This window comes from Microtus oregoni, unplaced genomic scaffold (assembly GCF_018167655.1).
Source record: "Microtus oregoni isolate MIOR12 unplaced genomic scaffold, Mior012 000056F_ref0000123, whole genome shotgun sequence".
Classification (NCBI taxonomy): Eukaryota; Metazoa; Chordata; class Mammalia; order Rodentia; family Cricetidae; genus Microtus; species Microtus oregoni.
This window is the reverse complement of record NW_024543832.1, coordinates 4139794-4155555: the sequence shown is the minus strand read 5'-3', so window position 1 is coordinate 4155555 and position 15762 is coordinate 4139794. Positions and strand designations below refer to the sequence as shown.

The 15762-nt window shown below is 45.2% G+C and overlaps 1 protein-coding gene across 1 annotated transcript in view; it reads right to left on the bottom strand.

Moving 5' to 3' along the window:
• Ptprn2 (protein tyrosine phosphatase receptor type N2) overlaps positions 1-15762 on the bottom strand; it is a 744114-nt gene that overhangs the window by 525184 nt on the left and 203168 nt on the right. The window contains exon 3 of the mRNA XM_041638770.1: positions 7622-7735. Coding sequence (XP_041494704.1) covers positions 7622-7735 — 114 coding nt within the window. The remainder of the gene's footprint in view (positions 1-7621; positions 7736-15762) is intronic.

Below are 15762 nucleotides of genomic sequence, written 5' to 3'. Positions count from 1 at the left end.
CAGGTTTTAATTCAAGTGGGACAACAAGAAACAAGTCTAAAGCTATTCATTCCTCAAAGATGCCTGATTCCCTCTAAAACTGAATTTAGTAAGCTGAGAACAAAGAAGCCATAGAGAGGAAATTTTTGAGTCTGACTTTAGACAAAAGATGCTGCAGGAGGGAGCTGAGAGAAGCACCAGCCAGAGAAGAGTGTGTGCAGGGTGTGCACATGTTGCAGCTGGCCTACTCCTTTGCTTTCCCCCCTCCTGCTGCTAGGTCTCACAAACCTTACAGATATTTACACAAACAGGGCTTGTAACTGAGAATAGGGAGTGGGGAATCTCCATTTCCCCAACCACTCACAGTATTTGTAAAGGTCTCAAATTTTAGGATCTAAGGAGCCATTAAATTGATGGCCCTTTGGATTGATTGTCTAAGGGAATTGAAGTCAAACTTTACTGCAAAATTGAGTACATTTATTGCCTTTCAGATCAGTGTCAGGTGGAGAGGTTGGAAATTTTCTATGAAAGATCCCAAGGGGAAATGAGAAGGTATGGAAGGCGCATTCCCATGGATGAGAGAAAAGGAAAATGTCACTGCAGCCTGCAGTTATGGGCATCCCCATGGCTCAGGGAGGATGGAGTGAGGACAAAGTCATTCAGGGGTGTTATCACCACATTCAACAGGGGTCCAGGGCTTAGCCCAGCTAAGCCAGTGAAAAGACTCATGGTACCAGGGCTTCCAGAGAGGTGAGAAGGCAAGAACGAAACCAAGCTCTAGGGGGGGTGGGTCTCATCTACAGGAAAGGGTTCAGGAATGGTGTCAGCCATGAGGGCCTACTCCAGGGGGAAGGTAGGAGAAGAGACCAAGAAAGGGCACAATAACCCAGTTGGGCCTAAGGAAACTGAGGGATTACAGCTCCAAGATTGGGATTGGGGTCAGGAGAAGAGGGCCAGACATACCCTTAAAGATGGTAACTGGGGTTACCTCCACTTCCAAGAGTTCTAGAGGGGTACCAGGATGCTCAAAGTCACTTCCTCAGTCTCAGGGAAACATTTACACAGACCAAAGGAGAAACATACCTAGATGGTGCTGGTGATAGGGTGCTGAGTGATTGGTGAGCCAGAAGACTGAGTCTGTTGCAGATGAACTGGAGATGAGGGATAGGGTCCCAGTGCTGCTTAGACCAAGAGGGGAAACGCAGGCACTAAGACAGCTTATCCGAGCCACAACACCAAATGTAAACATTACAGCTCAGATGGAGATTGGTGGGATTTCATGTCCAGAGATTGGGCTTTTTACTCTGTAGGGTAGGGGCATAGTCCAGCAGTTAGGTCAGCTAAGAGTATTCTGTGGGTGGAACCTAGCAGTTAGAGGTCCTTAGGGGAGGTACATAGCTACCTTTGTGGCTCAAGGGGCTTTCACCTTTGAACTAAGCTATAACACAGAACTGCAAAATTAATACAGCCTTGAGGTAAAGCTGTAAAGTATACTGCAAAATGTTTAACAATGACATAGGCTTAAGAATTAAAAGAAAATGGGTATAGACAGTCATAGAAAGAAATGAATAGTTTAAAAATAATAAAGTCTTTAAAGACACAAGTAAAGTAATAAAAAAAAAAAGATAAGTCACGTAGAGATGGGAAATAGGCAGGGAGTCTGGATCCTGTATGTTGTTGCATTGACTTTGAAAATTTTGATTTTGATTGATGATAAGCAAAACACATGGGATTGAAAGAGAGACTGATGAATTAAACCAGCACAGATGTTATAATAATGCCTTAACTTTAAGAAAAGGTTTTGTTTGTTTTCACAGGAAACAAGGGCTGTGGATTCCTTCCGGGTTGATATGGATCAGGTTTGATTGGGAAAGACCTCCTGAATCTTGACAGGTGATATATATCAACAAAGGTTATAGCTGGCCATTTCAGGACTTGGCCATTATCTCAATTTTCTCAGGGACCCCCTAAAGATGCCTTCATCCACAGACTACAAAAAGCAGTCTAGAGAAGACGATACCCATATTCCCAAGAATTGGGTTAGGTAAACTTTGGTTATTTGGTGGGTTGTGGACTTATCATTTAGGGGAATATAGGAGTATAGGCTAAATAGACAACTATAAATATCAGATATTCTGGGATTGGCATGGATTTTGGTATATTGATACGAATTTTAAATTATTTTTGTTTTATTGTATATATGCTTCTACTCTTGTTTGGCGTATTGTACTTATGTACATTTAAAATGCAATGTAAAATGAAATGAGTTTAATAGTTAATCTATAATAATCAAACTTGTAGTCACATTAGTTATATTTTCAAGGTTAAATAGGTATATTTTAAATAGATGACTTCCAAACACTTCAAAGACTTATAAATATGATATTTAAGATGTTTAATAATATAGGGTTTTTCATGACAATAAGACACACATGCTACTGGCAGCACCAATTAATTCACAATAAGAATCTCCATATGGAGTTTGCTTTTGGTGTGGCAAGATTAGCCATTTTGGCAAGAACTGTTTTCCCTTGACAGCTGACAATATGCTGTACAGACAGACTGAACAAGCCAGACACGGGAAAAAGACTGTTGAATTTTGCCAAGACAAGGCAAGACAGTCCTTAGAGATTCCTGCTTCTCAGAAGAGCCTGCCAGATGTACTGCAGGACACAGAGGAAAGTGACTGATGAACTTTGTCAATAAAAAGCAGGACAGTCCTTCAAATTTGAATTTTCCAACCATAATATTCCTTATTCCATGGGTCAGGGAACCAATGTGGAAATTCTGCTTTCTGAGTTTATTTTTTCCAATAATATATTCTGAGACTAGAGAAATAACCACAGGATGAGTTCAGGAATCCATTGCTCCCACTGTGAGTCAAACTTTAGTCAAAACTCAATTAATCATCTGCTCTCTATAACCCCTACTTTAACTAAAGAGCCACAATGTTTTTAGAGTCTTCCAGAATCTGGGTCAGTTTTGAGTCAGTATCAAATAGACTCTGGAGTCTTGTTTCCTTTTCCCTAGTACACAGTAAACCTTGTAAAAGACCATAGATCCCTCTGAGAAAGGATAGGAGAAAGGCTAACAGTAAGTCTTAGATATTTTAGCAACTTCTTTCATAGGGTGACCTGGTCATTTTATTTAAGGTGCATGGGTCTAAAATCTGGCTCAGGTCTGGAAACTGGCTTATAGGCCAAAATCCCCTATTAATATGTCTCACTATAAATAACCTTTCTTTGTCAAGAATTTTTCTGCTTATATATATTGAACAAAACTATATTAGACCTTCTATCTATTTTATTCCTGGAAACACCATAATTGATTAGCTAGTCCCAAAGGTTCATACAGATCATGCCATCATAAAAGTTACTACAAGTTAGGCTATTGTAGACATTGCTTTGTCTGTGCTGCCACCTGGGCTCTGCTACTCCAGGGCCCAATTAAACCAGTGCATTTAATCCAGCCAGTTAAGCAACAACACCTCCAACCCTAAGACAATGGTTCTCTACCTTCCTAATGCTGTGACCCTTTAATACAGTTCCTTGTGTTGCAGTGACTCACAGTCAGAAAATTATTTTCTTGCTACTTCATACCTGCAATTTTGCTACTATTACAAATCATAATGTAAAGGTCTGATATGCAGGATATCTGATATTCAATCCCAAAGGGGTCATGACCCACAGGTTGAGAACCACTGCCCTAAGATCTGACACAAGGAACAGAGCACTGATGAAATTTTTCAAATATGCTGGCACCCCTCTCACTACGTTACGTTAGAGAATTAGTGAAGGGCAAGTCTTCCAACATCACAGTTTAACTGAGACTTTAAAAAAATACCTTCACATTTAATACCTTAGCCTTAAATCTGGTTATAGGACTAGAGACAACTTGGGTGGGCACTGAGGGGTATCAGTGTTATCTTGCCTAGCATTTCTTTTAAGGAAGGTAACTGCCTGTTCAACAGTGCATGATTAAGTCCCACAAGCAATGGTGGAGAATGCAACGCTGCAGGGACTAGAAGTGAAGTTGTACCTTCTGCTAAGGGTGGAAAGACTCCTTCCTCAGGTGAGATCTTAGGTTTCAATGTACTCAGCCTCATTCAGGTCCCTTTACATGCTTCTAATTCAAGCTATGAAAGCCTATTCTTTTCCAATCAGTGAGTCTGAGACTCACTGTTGCTATAGCACGGTAACCCATGGAAGAAAATAGTCCATCATGCCACAAGAACAGTGACTATTAGTCATGAGCCTCCCTGTAACCACCACACACTGCACAAAGGAGCCCTCCTGACTGGACATGACAGTATCAATAAACTATGGGCATAAAAAGTTGTTTCTAATGCAATTTGACAGTTATATCCCATCCACTTAACAGCAACAGTGGTCTCTTCCGTGTCTGTGACCTTATCAGCCATGAGATGCGGCCTTGGCTTGTAGAATTGAACTCCTATGGAGTGGGCCATGGAGGCCAATCCATTCAGAAAGCAGTGGGATGAACCCTATTAGAAACGGCACTATTGCATCAGACAGCACATAAAGGCATGCAGATAGTACTGACCCACCATATCCATAAATGGACAGGACCATTAGTGACAATTCTCTCCAGCAGACTGGAGAGCATCATCCAGCACTAGGAAGGCTAGATAGCAGGAACAAAACTTCATCTCAGACCCATTTTGATTTCTCCCATAATGGTTATCCTATAACTAGAACATATTGGGCTTTTCAAAATAGTCTTACTATCTAGGAAGAACAGGGTCACTTCCCAACTATATTTGTGGCAAATTCCCTGGTCTAGTGGTCCCCAGGAACACTCCCTCTCCACTCTCTGCACTGAGCAACTGTAAGGGCTTTGGACTGGGTGAATAGTCTCCAACTCTGTCACAGCTCTAGAGGCAATGGGACCTGGGAGAATGCAGCCAATAAATGAGGTAGACTAAATTTTATACAACGGCCAACTTTATGCAGAGCATCAGACAATTTATACTCTGAGGGTTAAGAAAAATCAATGAGAAAGTTCTTGTGAGTTCAAGTTGTGTACAATCACAAGGAGAATCCGCACATGGCAAAAACATGTTTTTACATAGAGGCACATGAAGGGTAAGTTTAAACATTTCATTGAACAACAACAGCAAGCAGTAATTACCACTCTGAAGAAAAACTCATTCCTATCTAGTGTAGGAGGTCCTTCCATCTATGTGTTGCTTTTATTGGTTAATGAATGAAGAAGCTGGCTTGGCCTGTGATAGGGTAGAGTAGAGCTCAGTGGAGAAAACTGAACTGAATGCTGGGAGAAAGAAGGCAGAGTCAGAAGATGCCATGTAGCCCCACTGGAGACAGACATTCAGGACAGAACTTTACCCAGTAAATCACAGCCTCATGGTGATACACAGATTAAGGAGGTAAGCCACAGCCTCATGGCGATACACAGATTAATGAGATGGGTTAATTTAAGATATGAGTTAGTGAGAAATACGTTTAAGCTATCGGCAATAACAGGGAATGGCATGTACCAACTCTGTACCCTCTAACCCAGACGGCAATAATGGGTGAGGGGCATGCACCACCTCTATACCCTCCAACCCAGACGATAATAACAGGGAAGGGCATGCACCACCTCTATACCCTCCAACCCAGACGATAATAACAGGGAAGGGCATGTACCACCTCTATACCCTCCAACCCAGACGATAATAACAGGGAAGGGCATGTACCACTCTGTACCCTCCAACCCAGACGGCAGTAACGGGGAAGGGCAAGTACCACTCTGTACCCTCTGATCCAGATGGTAATAATGGGGGAGGGTTGCAATGGTTTGAACAGAAATCTCCACCATAGGTTCACACATTTGAACACTTGGTCGCCAGCTGCTGGTGTTGTCTGGGGAGGCTACAGAACCATTGTAAGATGGAGCCTTGCTAAAGAAATTGCATTGCTGCATCGGGGGTGTTATAGTTTTATAGTATGACACCCCTGCCTCATCTGCTTATTATGTGCAGGTGAAAATATGAGTTTTCGGCTCCTGCTTCCATGCCTCCCTGGCTGTTGAATTGCTTTCCCCACCATGAAGGACTCTACTTTTCTGGAACTACAAGGCAAAATAAACCCTTCTCATGTTCACTCTTCTAGAAGCTGACTGGAGCAGACACATGCATGTTCATGTAAGGGTTTTCTTGGCAGGTACCTCTTTTTTCCAAAAAAAAAAAAAAAAAAAGGCAAAACCACCTTTCTATAGGGGACACAGCAATTACCATTATCAAAAGTTGAAAGAGATATGGGGCTCCCATCATATCCCTGTGCAGAGACAGCAGATCTTAGGGAGTAAAGGGTAAAATGGCACAGCTGCTGTGTGTGGTTTCTCAGTACACCTTGCCATCCACTGCAGACGTCGGGTTGGGCAGCTTTTCTCCTCTAGGGAGGATCAGTAGGAGCTATCTGGTCCTATATGACATGGACATCAGTGTGGCATCGTGGGCCTGCATCTCACTGTAGAGCCTCTTCATTATCTGATCTCATGGACCCTAACCACTTTTCTTTCCCATAGGATTTCATTTTTGGGACACTGACATGGGTTCCAGTGACCAGGAAGTGACAACTAATGGATGCTCGGTGACAAGCTTAGGTGATACAGGGTGTCAGTGGAGATGGATGTTGTCCCACACAGGCAACCATGGCAACAGGTTCTCCCTGAGGATTAAGGGAGTTTGTGGCAGTCAGTGGAGAAAGGAACATAGACAGATGAGTCACGGAAAAACAGAAAGAGGTGCTCTCCTTCTTTTCCACTGGTCTAATGACCTATCCATGAGTTAACCCAGAAAAGTGCCAGAACACCCAGTACCTCTAGCAAGCCAACATACCTGTCAGTTTCTAAAAGGAGAATGCCTCCAAATCTCACAGATCCTTCACAGCATAGTTGGTCTGGCCTCGGGAAGGATCCAGGGAACAGGTATGACCAATAAGAGAATACTTTGCTTCCCCCAGGGGAGAAATGTGACTCCCAGGAAGCACCGTGGTCACAATGAGAGCACTGAAGTCTCCAGAGGAATATGTGGCCTTGAGGAAAACATGCCTTTGTCCCAGTGTCCAGGGTCACAGCATCTCTCATGCAAGGCTAGATGAAGCATGACTTTATCTTAATAACAGGTTGTAAAACACTGGCCTTCATGATATGGCTTCCTTCAATTGAAAAACTATATATATATAAAATAAAATCACACATGACATTGCATGTTATAGCTATAAAAATGTAAATTATTATCAATTTAAAACTTTCCTTCTTAGGCGCCTAGAAAAATGGCAGGAATGTACTGCAGGAACACAGTAGAAGCCCTGAACCAAGTCTGACTCTCAGGGTGACATGAGTAACTGCCCTGACCACTGTGATAGGCCACTCTTGGCCATGGTAGCCTCAACGTACCTTACTCTGGGTCACTGGGATCTCTGTAATCTTTGCGCACGCGCGTGCACACACACACACACACACACACACACACACACACACACACACAACAGGTCAGGGCTACTAACCTGAGTCCACACACCCCTGGAGCAGGTCATTCCGGCCTCACCCGGACACCAGAAGCCCAGCTCCCACTATCCATGCTTAGATCAAGGCAGGAAGTGGCCACTCCGCCTACCTGTACGGGAGAGCTTCTGTAAGGTGTCCCTCAGGTGCAGGAGGACTCCTGGTGACACCTCATATTGGTATGTGTCCATTGTTGGAACCTTCTGGCATCTTCCAAACACACCATCTATGGAAATAGAAAGGCAAAGGGCTTGACATGCCATCTGCCAAGGCCAGGAGGGCCCTGTGCAAGGTTCCATTTGGTGATGAGGTGAGACAGAGCACAGCTCAGAGCTCACCAGAGAACACAGAAACCCCGAAGCGCTCAGAAAGGGGCACCATGGAAATGCAAGTGGGAAGGATGGGGCTGTGGTACTGTGCTTTCCTGCTTTAACGGATCATCCTGTACGCGTCACACTTTCAATCCACATGTGGTTTCAGACCTGGATCTGGAACCCAGGGTCTTCATGCCTGCTAGGCACACTCTACCACTGAGCTCCGCTTACAGCCCTTGCCAGTCATGTTCTCATGTGAAACTTGCTTCTAACATCAGACTGCAAAGTGGCAGTCACTGTGGGGATTGTCCACATGAAATGCAGAATACCCTGGAAATATGACCATTAATTCGCAGAGGACATAAGGATTGATTGAAGGATTCCCTCCCTAGGCCATGCCGTGGTGGTGCATGCCTTTAATCCCAGCACTCGGGAGGCAGAGGCAGGTGGATCTCTGTGAGTTCGAGGTCAGCCTGATCTACAAGAGCTAGTTCCAGGACAGGCTCCAAAGCTACAGAGAAATCCTGCCTTGAAAGAGAGAGAGAGAGAGAGAGAGAGAGAGAGAGAGAGAGAGAGAGAAGATCCCTCCCTGCATGCGCAATGGCTGTGCTCCTGTGCTCCCCGATGATGCAATAAGGGACAGAAGGGTCCCACTGAGCACTGTTGTTTGGTTCTCTACCTTTTGTCTGTAATGACAGACTGCTGCCACATCTTCAGTCCACACCTAATTAATTTAGACCTAAATTAGTCTTTTTTAAGCAAATTGTCAACTTTGAGCTGCACTTTTGGGGTGGGGTGTCACACACTGTAATCACCTTCTTTGGCTCACATGAGGGACTGATTCAGGGGCTGTTGCTTGTCACAGAAGGTGGCAATCTGCAGACCCCTGGTCACGGGGGGGGAGGGGAAGGGAGGATTTCCCCTTTGTTTACAACAGTCTCTTCTCCAGTGTAGCTAAAGAAAGCCATTTCACTGCAACCAGCTTAATTAGAAGAAGCACATTTGCCCAGTACCATCCTGATGCAAAACATACCTGCCCCTTTCTCCACACCTCCCTCCCCCGACACCGCCCTCCACACCTTCCCCCACACCGTCTGCCCCCACCCCATCCGCCCCCACACTGCCCTTCCCCACATCACCCCCCCACACCGCCCTCCCCACACACCGCCCTCCCCACACACCGCCCTCTCCCCACACCGCCCTTCCCCCACATCACCCCCCACACCGCCCTCCCTCCACACTGCCCCCCACACCGCCCTCCTTCCACACCGCCCTGCCATGGCGTCACTGCCAGACTGTCCTTTCATGATGCCCCTCTGCAACTCCCGTCCACAGTTCCCACAGTCCCAAGGGAGTTGGCACAGGCTTCTGTGGACAGTGGCAACAACAACCACTGACCCCGCCATCAGAGTGCTACTCCAGAATTCAGCTGAGGATGGCCCCAGGTTCTATAAACTCCAGCAGGGCCTGCCCACCGCGAGAAACAGAAAACAGACTCCCACTGTACGCAGGTCAGAGTGGATGGAGATGGAAGGGAGAGAGGGATGGGAGCTACCACCAGCTCACTGACATCGCTGTAGCTGCAAGGGAGAAGTTTGCTTAGAGACATCTTTACAGATAGGAATTAGAGGTGAAAGGTCAGATTCTTCCACTTGAAAGGAAGGCATATATACTTTTCCTGGCATTTTGAAGAGGAAGAGAAAGAGATTTATTTTGCAGATTTACTTGTTGTAACAAGGTCCTGTAGACTACAGCCTCCAAAGGTAAGAATCACTTATACTCCTAACATTACTGTCCCCCAAATGGCCACACAGGCCTGTGCAGGGCCCTGAGGTTCTGTCCAACTTCTGAGCCAAATGCTCTTTCTCCCATTCTCTTCTGGTTTGTGGCACTGTACATGGCCTCTGTCGTGCCACTGCACACGTGCATATACATGCACACAGGCATGCAGCTTCACTCAGTTCTGAGTGCAGCATTCACACACACATACAAGCTTAGACTCAATCCATACGCATTCATTCATATGCAAGCATTCACACATATGTGTGCTCACACACATGTACAGCACTCACTCAAACACACATATGCACACACAGAATTGCTTCCAGCTGTCGCTTTTCCTAGCATTGCTCTGGTTTCTCTTCATCTTCCATTGCATCTGATGTGATGCCTCCTATTGAGGTGGATTCAGAGATCAGCAACTGCCTAACTGCTGTTCTCCCTGTTCATAAAAGAAAGAGATGGTCATGGAAATGCCTTGCTCCTTCAGCTGGAAAGCCCAGTGGTTTGGAATTTTTCGCCTCATGGCAGATGTCCTGCTGGATAAGGACTTGCTAAGGAGAAGCAGAAGACAGGAACAGACAGGCATGTGTCTTGTGTTCTCTCTACCACTAAACCCATTTTCCAGCTCTGCTTAAGCTCAGAGAACTGGTTTGCTTCCCCAACCGCTTCCATTCCCACCTTCTTTCACAAAGAAAGCGCACACGGGGACATCAAGAGTTTCTGTTGATGCTAATTTTCCACTTCCAGTGATAGTGACCACATGTTGTCTCACAGAACAGCTCAGAAGCATCAAGTCAGACTTCCAGGAAGTAAGCAAACAAGCTGGCCCATCTCTACGTACAAGGTCTCAGGCCTGAGTGGACAGACCTCCTAAGAGAGACACGCAGGCCGCACTTGCATCTGAGGAGAATATGGTCCCATATCTAATATGGAGATGCCTAGAGAAATAATCAGGTTGGGGCATCTTCGTGCCTCTGTATGAAGGATGGGTCAGCCCTGTCTCTGGGCTGAAGGAGGCTCACGGTGTAAGATAGTTCTGTCTTCAGTGTCTGCATTATGATAGTCAATCGTTCCAAGATCAAATGTGTTCCTCACTTCTATAGCAATTTTTTCTCAGTTTCTCCTCTTGCCCATATGTTCGCCTGTTTTATCCCCCACATAACTCATCACTATCCTCCACCTAGCTCTTCGGGAAGACCTACACACTTGGAAAGTAATACCACAGCTTCTGGTGCTTCTGGATTTCAAATCAGGGGAAGCAACTTGGCCGAATCCTTGTGGCAAGTGCATATACCTATCCAATTTTCTATACGGCTATTCAGGAAAGTGGAATGCACAAAGAATCATCTGATTCTTAAGGGAAGGAAGCAGGAAGAGAGTCACAATTACATTCTTCACAAAAGTATCACGGAGATTGTGTTGCTATCATTATGAAAAAGTCAAGAACATTGCAAAAACATAAGTAGAATTCTTGTCATGCACAAGTGACATTCACCAAGGATGGGGAAAGGGACCCTACTTGTTTCTTTTCATGGTCCAAAGTAATGGCCTATAGTGCGCATTCAGGCTTGAGAAAGGCTGTACCCAGTAAAACACCGCATGTACTTGCTCAGGAGGAGCCAGTGGCTGTATCTGAACATTACTCCAGAGTGTGATGGGAATCCACAAAGCCCAGGTCATTCAGAGAGCAAATCTAGAACCAAGACATAGCAGCAGAATACACTTTACTTGGAAACCTTGTCCCAGGGACTAGCACAGCCACCTGCAGAGAGTCCAGCAGGCGCAATTTAAAGACTAGGCCATCATTCACCATTTACATCTAAATGTGGCCTCTCAAATGGCCAGTGAAGAAAAGAAGAAGCAACAACAGTGACCACTCATGGTCACATACCTATGCTGGGGTTAAGACGCCCTTGCTGGCCAGGATGCACCAAGGTTCAAAAAGGAGCCCAAGAGGGATATTGTCCTCTTGTCAGGAGATGTAAACACTACTCAGAGCAATAGATGAGGCAGGATACACGTGTGCAGTGTGAGCAAACATGCTAACATACACCCATACAATGCACATATACATCACTCAGAGTCAGGCACAGGAATACACACTTGTATTTTCACACACCCACAGGGTTAGTGACCGTGACCTGGAGAGGAGCCCTACTGGTTCAGTGTTCAGGACAAGAAGACATCTACATGGTCAGTGTGACCAGGACAGGACCCACTTACAGAGTTAGTGCAGGACAGAGACTCTCACAAGTCAGTGCCCATTCAAGAACCCATGCAGAGGTCAATGACCAGCAAAAGGACCCTTCTGTGGAGCCATGACCTGGATAGAGAACCCACTACAGGGTAAGGAACGAGTACAGGGGCTCATCTTCAGAGTCACTGATCAGGAATGACACCCATCTTCAGGGTAGGTGACAAGGACAGGGACTGTTGTATAGAATCCCCTCTGAGACTGGAACATTCCATTCAACAGGGAAGCAGGAAGTGAAACAACTTTAAATAGTTCTAGAATGTCCCTAAAACAGGAAATCCCTGAAACTGACCAGATTATAAGGCACCTCTCTGTCAGAGTAAACAATAAAAACTGTCCCTCTGAGAGGAACAGGGCTGGACTGCACAGAAGACTCTCAGAGAAGCCAAACTTCAAAGAAGACTGAGCCATACATCAGCTAGGCACAGAAAGCCCCCGTGATAGCACCTGTCGACTCACTAGGTCTGACTAGTTCTGACTGAAGCACAGCAGTGCTGCCCAGGGCATGCCTGTGTCACAGCAGAAGGTGGGTGAGGACATACAGAGGTGCTGTACAGTTGTGCAGTTGCTGGTTGATTCTTTCTGTAGGTAGTGGAGTCCCTATCTTTCTGTCATCCAGGAGCATATGTCCCTAACACAGTAAATCCAGCAACATACATGCCACTGCCTGTGAGCAAGGGGCCGCCTGCTGAGTGGACAAGCCAGGCACGTCATGCAGGAATGTGAGCAGTTCCTTTCTGGAGGTGAGGACATGTTTAGAATGGTGAAGACGGTGAGGGGAACAGAGCTCAAGGACCTCCATCCCAACCACCTTTTCACTTGTTATTCATTAAATCCCCATGCATTACCATAGCACTTTTATAACACGTACCAGGTTAAAAGTCCCCCAAACTCCTGTGTTGAACCCTAAGCCTAAAGTGAGGTCATCAGTGGTGAAGCCTTTGGAAGGGGACTGGCCGGTCATGAGGGTAGAACTTTATAGTGGGATTAGTGTCTTCGGGAACGTACAAGTGATACCCTATCCCTCTGCATGTAAGGACACAGGAACCCCTCAACACAGAGAGTCTGCTGCTGTCCTGAACTGAGGTCTCCAGCCTCCAGGACATGAGGAGTTAATTTCTGCTACTCCTCAGCCACCAAGGCTAGGGTGTGTGTGTGTGTGTGTGCGTGTGTGTGTCCTGTAATCCCATCCTACCCATGTAGAAACCCTGCCATAGTGAGGCTTGCAATCTTTCCTGCTTATCAGATATTGTACTAGTCCAAGAACTGTGTCATCCAGGGACACCATCACTTCAAACATCTGCTTTTGATCTATTCATAATTTGTTTCCAGTGTTTAGCTTAGAAAATAGGCTCACTACGACTAGATAAGGTGGAGACATAGCTTAGGCTCACTACAGTTAGATAAGATGGAGACATATCTTAGGGTCACTACAGTTAGATAAAAGGGAGACATACCTTAGGGTCACTACAGTTAGATAAGATGGAGACATACCTTAGGGTCACCACAGTTACATAAGGGGGAGACATAGCTTAGGGTCACTACAGTTAGATAAAAGGGAGACATACCTTAGGGTCACTACAGTTAGATAAGATGGAGACATACCTTAGGGCCACTACAGTTAGATAAGATGGAGACATAGCTTAGGGCCACTACAGTTAGATAAGATGGAGACATAGCTTAGGGTCACTACAGTTAGATAAGATGGAGACATACCTTAGGGTCACTACAGTTACATAAGGGGGAGACATAGCTTAGGGTCACTACAGTTAGATAAGACGGAGACATACCTTAGGGTCACTACAGTTACATAAGGGGGAGACATAGCTTAGGGTCACTACAGTTAGATAAGATGGAGACATACCTTAGGGTCACTACAGTTAGATAAGCGAGAGATAAAGATTCTTCTGAAACTAATGAGATTCGTGTGTGTGTGTGTGTGTGTGTGTGTGTGTGTGTGTGTGTGTGTACACTGACACTTAACTCTCTTATTCTGAGCTAGCCTAACTGATACAGCTTCTTATGCCCCCCATGCATGGTGAGAACCATGGTACCCAAAGAAGTGGAGCAGCAGGGCTTCTCTCGGTCGCTGAGCACACAGCAGGCAGGCTACTGGTTCCTCTATCCACTTGCTTCACTAGTCAGAGTGACTCGAAGTACGAACCTAGTAGAGGAAGCTGGGGAACTGGGGTCTGCTGTTCCAAACCCTAGAAAGCTCAGGAGTGTTGCTCATGGTCACTTGACCTTACCAAGGTCAACAAACTGCCCAGGCTTGGAGGAACAGAGCAAGGATAGGGGTGGGCAGTGTAGGACAAGGTAAGTATGTCTAGTTTCAAGGCATTCCTGCTGATATTCTAGATAAAGTCAAGATAAGCAGATTTTTAAGGGTAATAATTAAGGGGTATTTCAAAACAAATGGGTTTCTTTCCACATTGCTCCCAAGCAACCATGTCTTCCTTCAGAGATGGAGCAATACTACCTAGCATTGGGCCTACAGCGTGTGGCTTCTGACCCAGTTCCATCACAGCCTTGAGCCACTTTTCAGTTTCCTTTGTCCACTACAGTGATGGATGATCAAGTTGGTGTAGCCAGATTTTCTTACAAACCACATAACAGGTCCCTCAAACTACCAGGTCTGTGAAGTCACCCTGACCAACCCAAGCCCAGTTTCCGCCTCTCTGAATGACAACAGAGAGCCAGCAGGGCATAGTCAGGAAGACAAGCAGAAAACTAAGGGCAATACAGGCAGAGGTCAGCTCACAAGCAGCCCACAGACCATGTCACTCAGAATGGAACCAAGCTACCGTCACTGCTGCAGTATCGTGATGCCTTCTAGTTCCTCATGGCCTCAAAGATCCAACCTCAAACTCAATCCTTTTCATTACTATGGAAAGCCAGTTTCATAAGCACACACACGTGCACACACACACATATGTATACACACACATGCATACACATACATGCATTCATATACGCAAGCAAGCACGCACATACGCACACACACACACACTGATGGAAAAGGACATCTTGACATTTTAGTAGATGATACGCATTACCACAACTGGGACCTAAGACACCAGACGTAACCCTAAACAAACGGGCTCTACAAGCTAATCAACACTGTTGATGAAATTTTCTCTGGATGCTAAAATAACCAAGGAGTTGAGGTAAAGCTTAGTGCCAAAGCACTGACCTAGCATGCACAAAGCCCTGCATTCCATCCATTTCCAACACTGTAAAAATAAGAGAAGTAATAACAATAATTGTATAAAATGCAGAGACAGGCATATCACTCTCTGAACAGAAAGCAGCCAGTCCAGTTCTCCACACACCCCTGCCAAGGATGGCATTAAGGGCCTGTGTAGTAACATTAGCAAAGACAAACTGAACATACAACTTCTGTTTATAAGGAACTCAAGTATCATTTGAGGGTCCAGAAACCCCAGCAAGTGTATCTCTCTGCTCATATACAGCAAAGTATAAGAATAAAGAAAGCAGGAACAATTTCTAACAAACACTTTTTTTCTTGGAATATTCTGTGGGTAAATAAAGGAAAAACTGAGTCATCAGAGGAACACATCATAGTCAGCATGGAAACTGTGAACCAATCCAGCCTCATTGGGGTCACCATGGAAACTTTGGGCCAACCCAACCTCACCGTCAGAATTGAGAATCAACTCTATCTTACCACAGTTACCAAGGAAACAATAAACCAACACAACTGCATGGTGATCACCATAAAAAACAAGTTGGACCCAGTCTCATCGTGGTCATTATCAATTATCAGAACTGTAGACAAACTATTACATCATAGTCACCATGGAAACTGGATGAACTCAGCCTCATCACGGTTACCAGTAGAACCTGCTGGGAAACTTCAAGGAATATCATCCCAGAGATAAC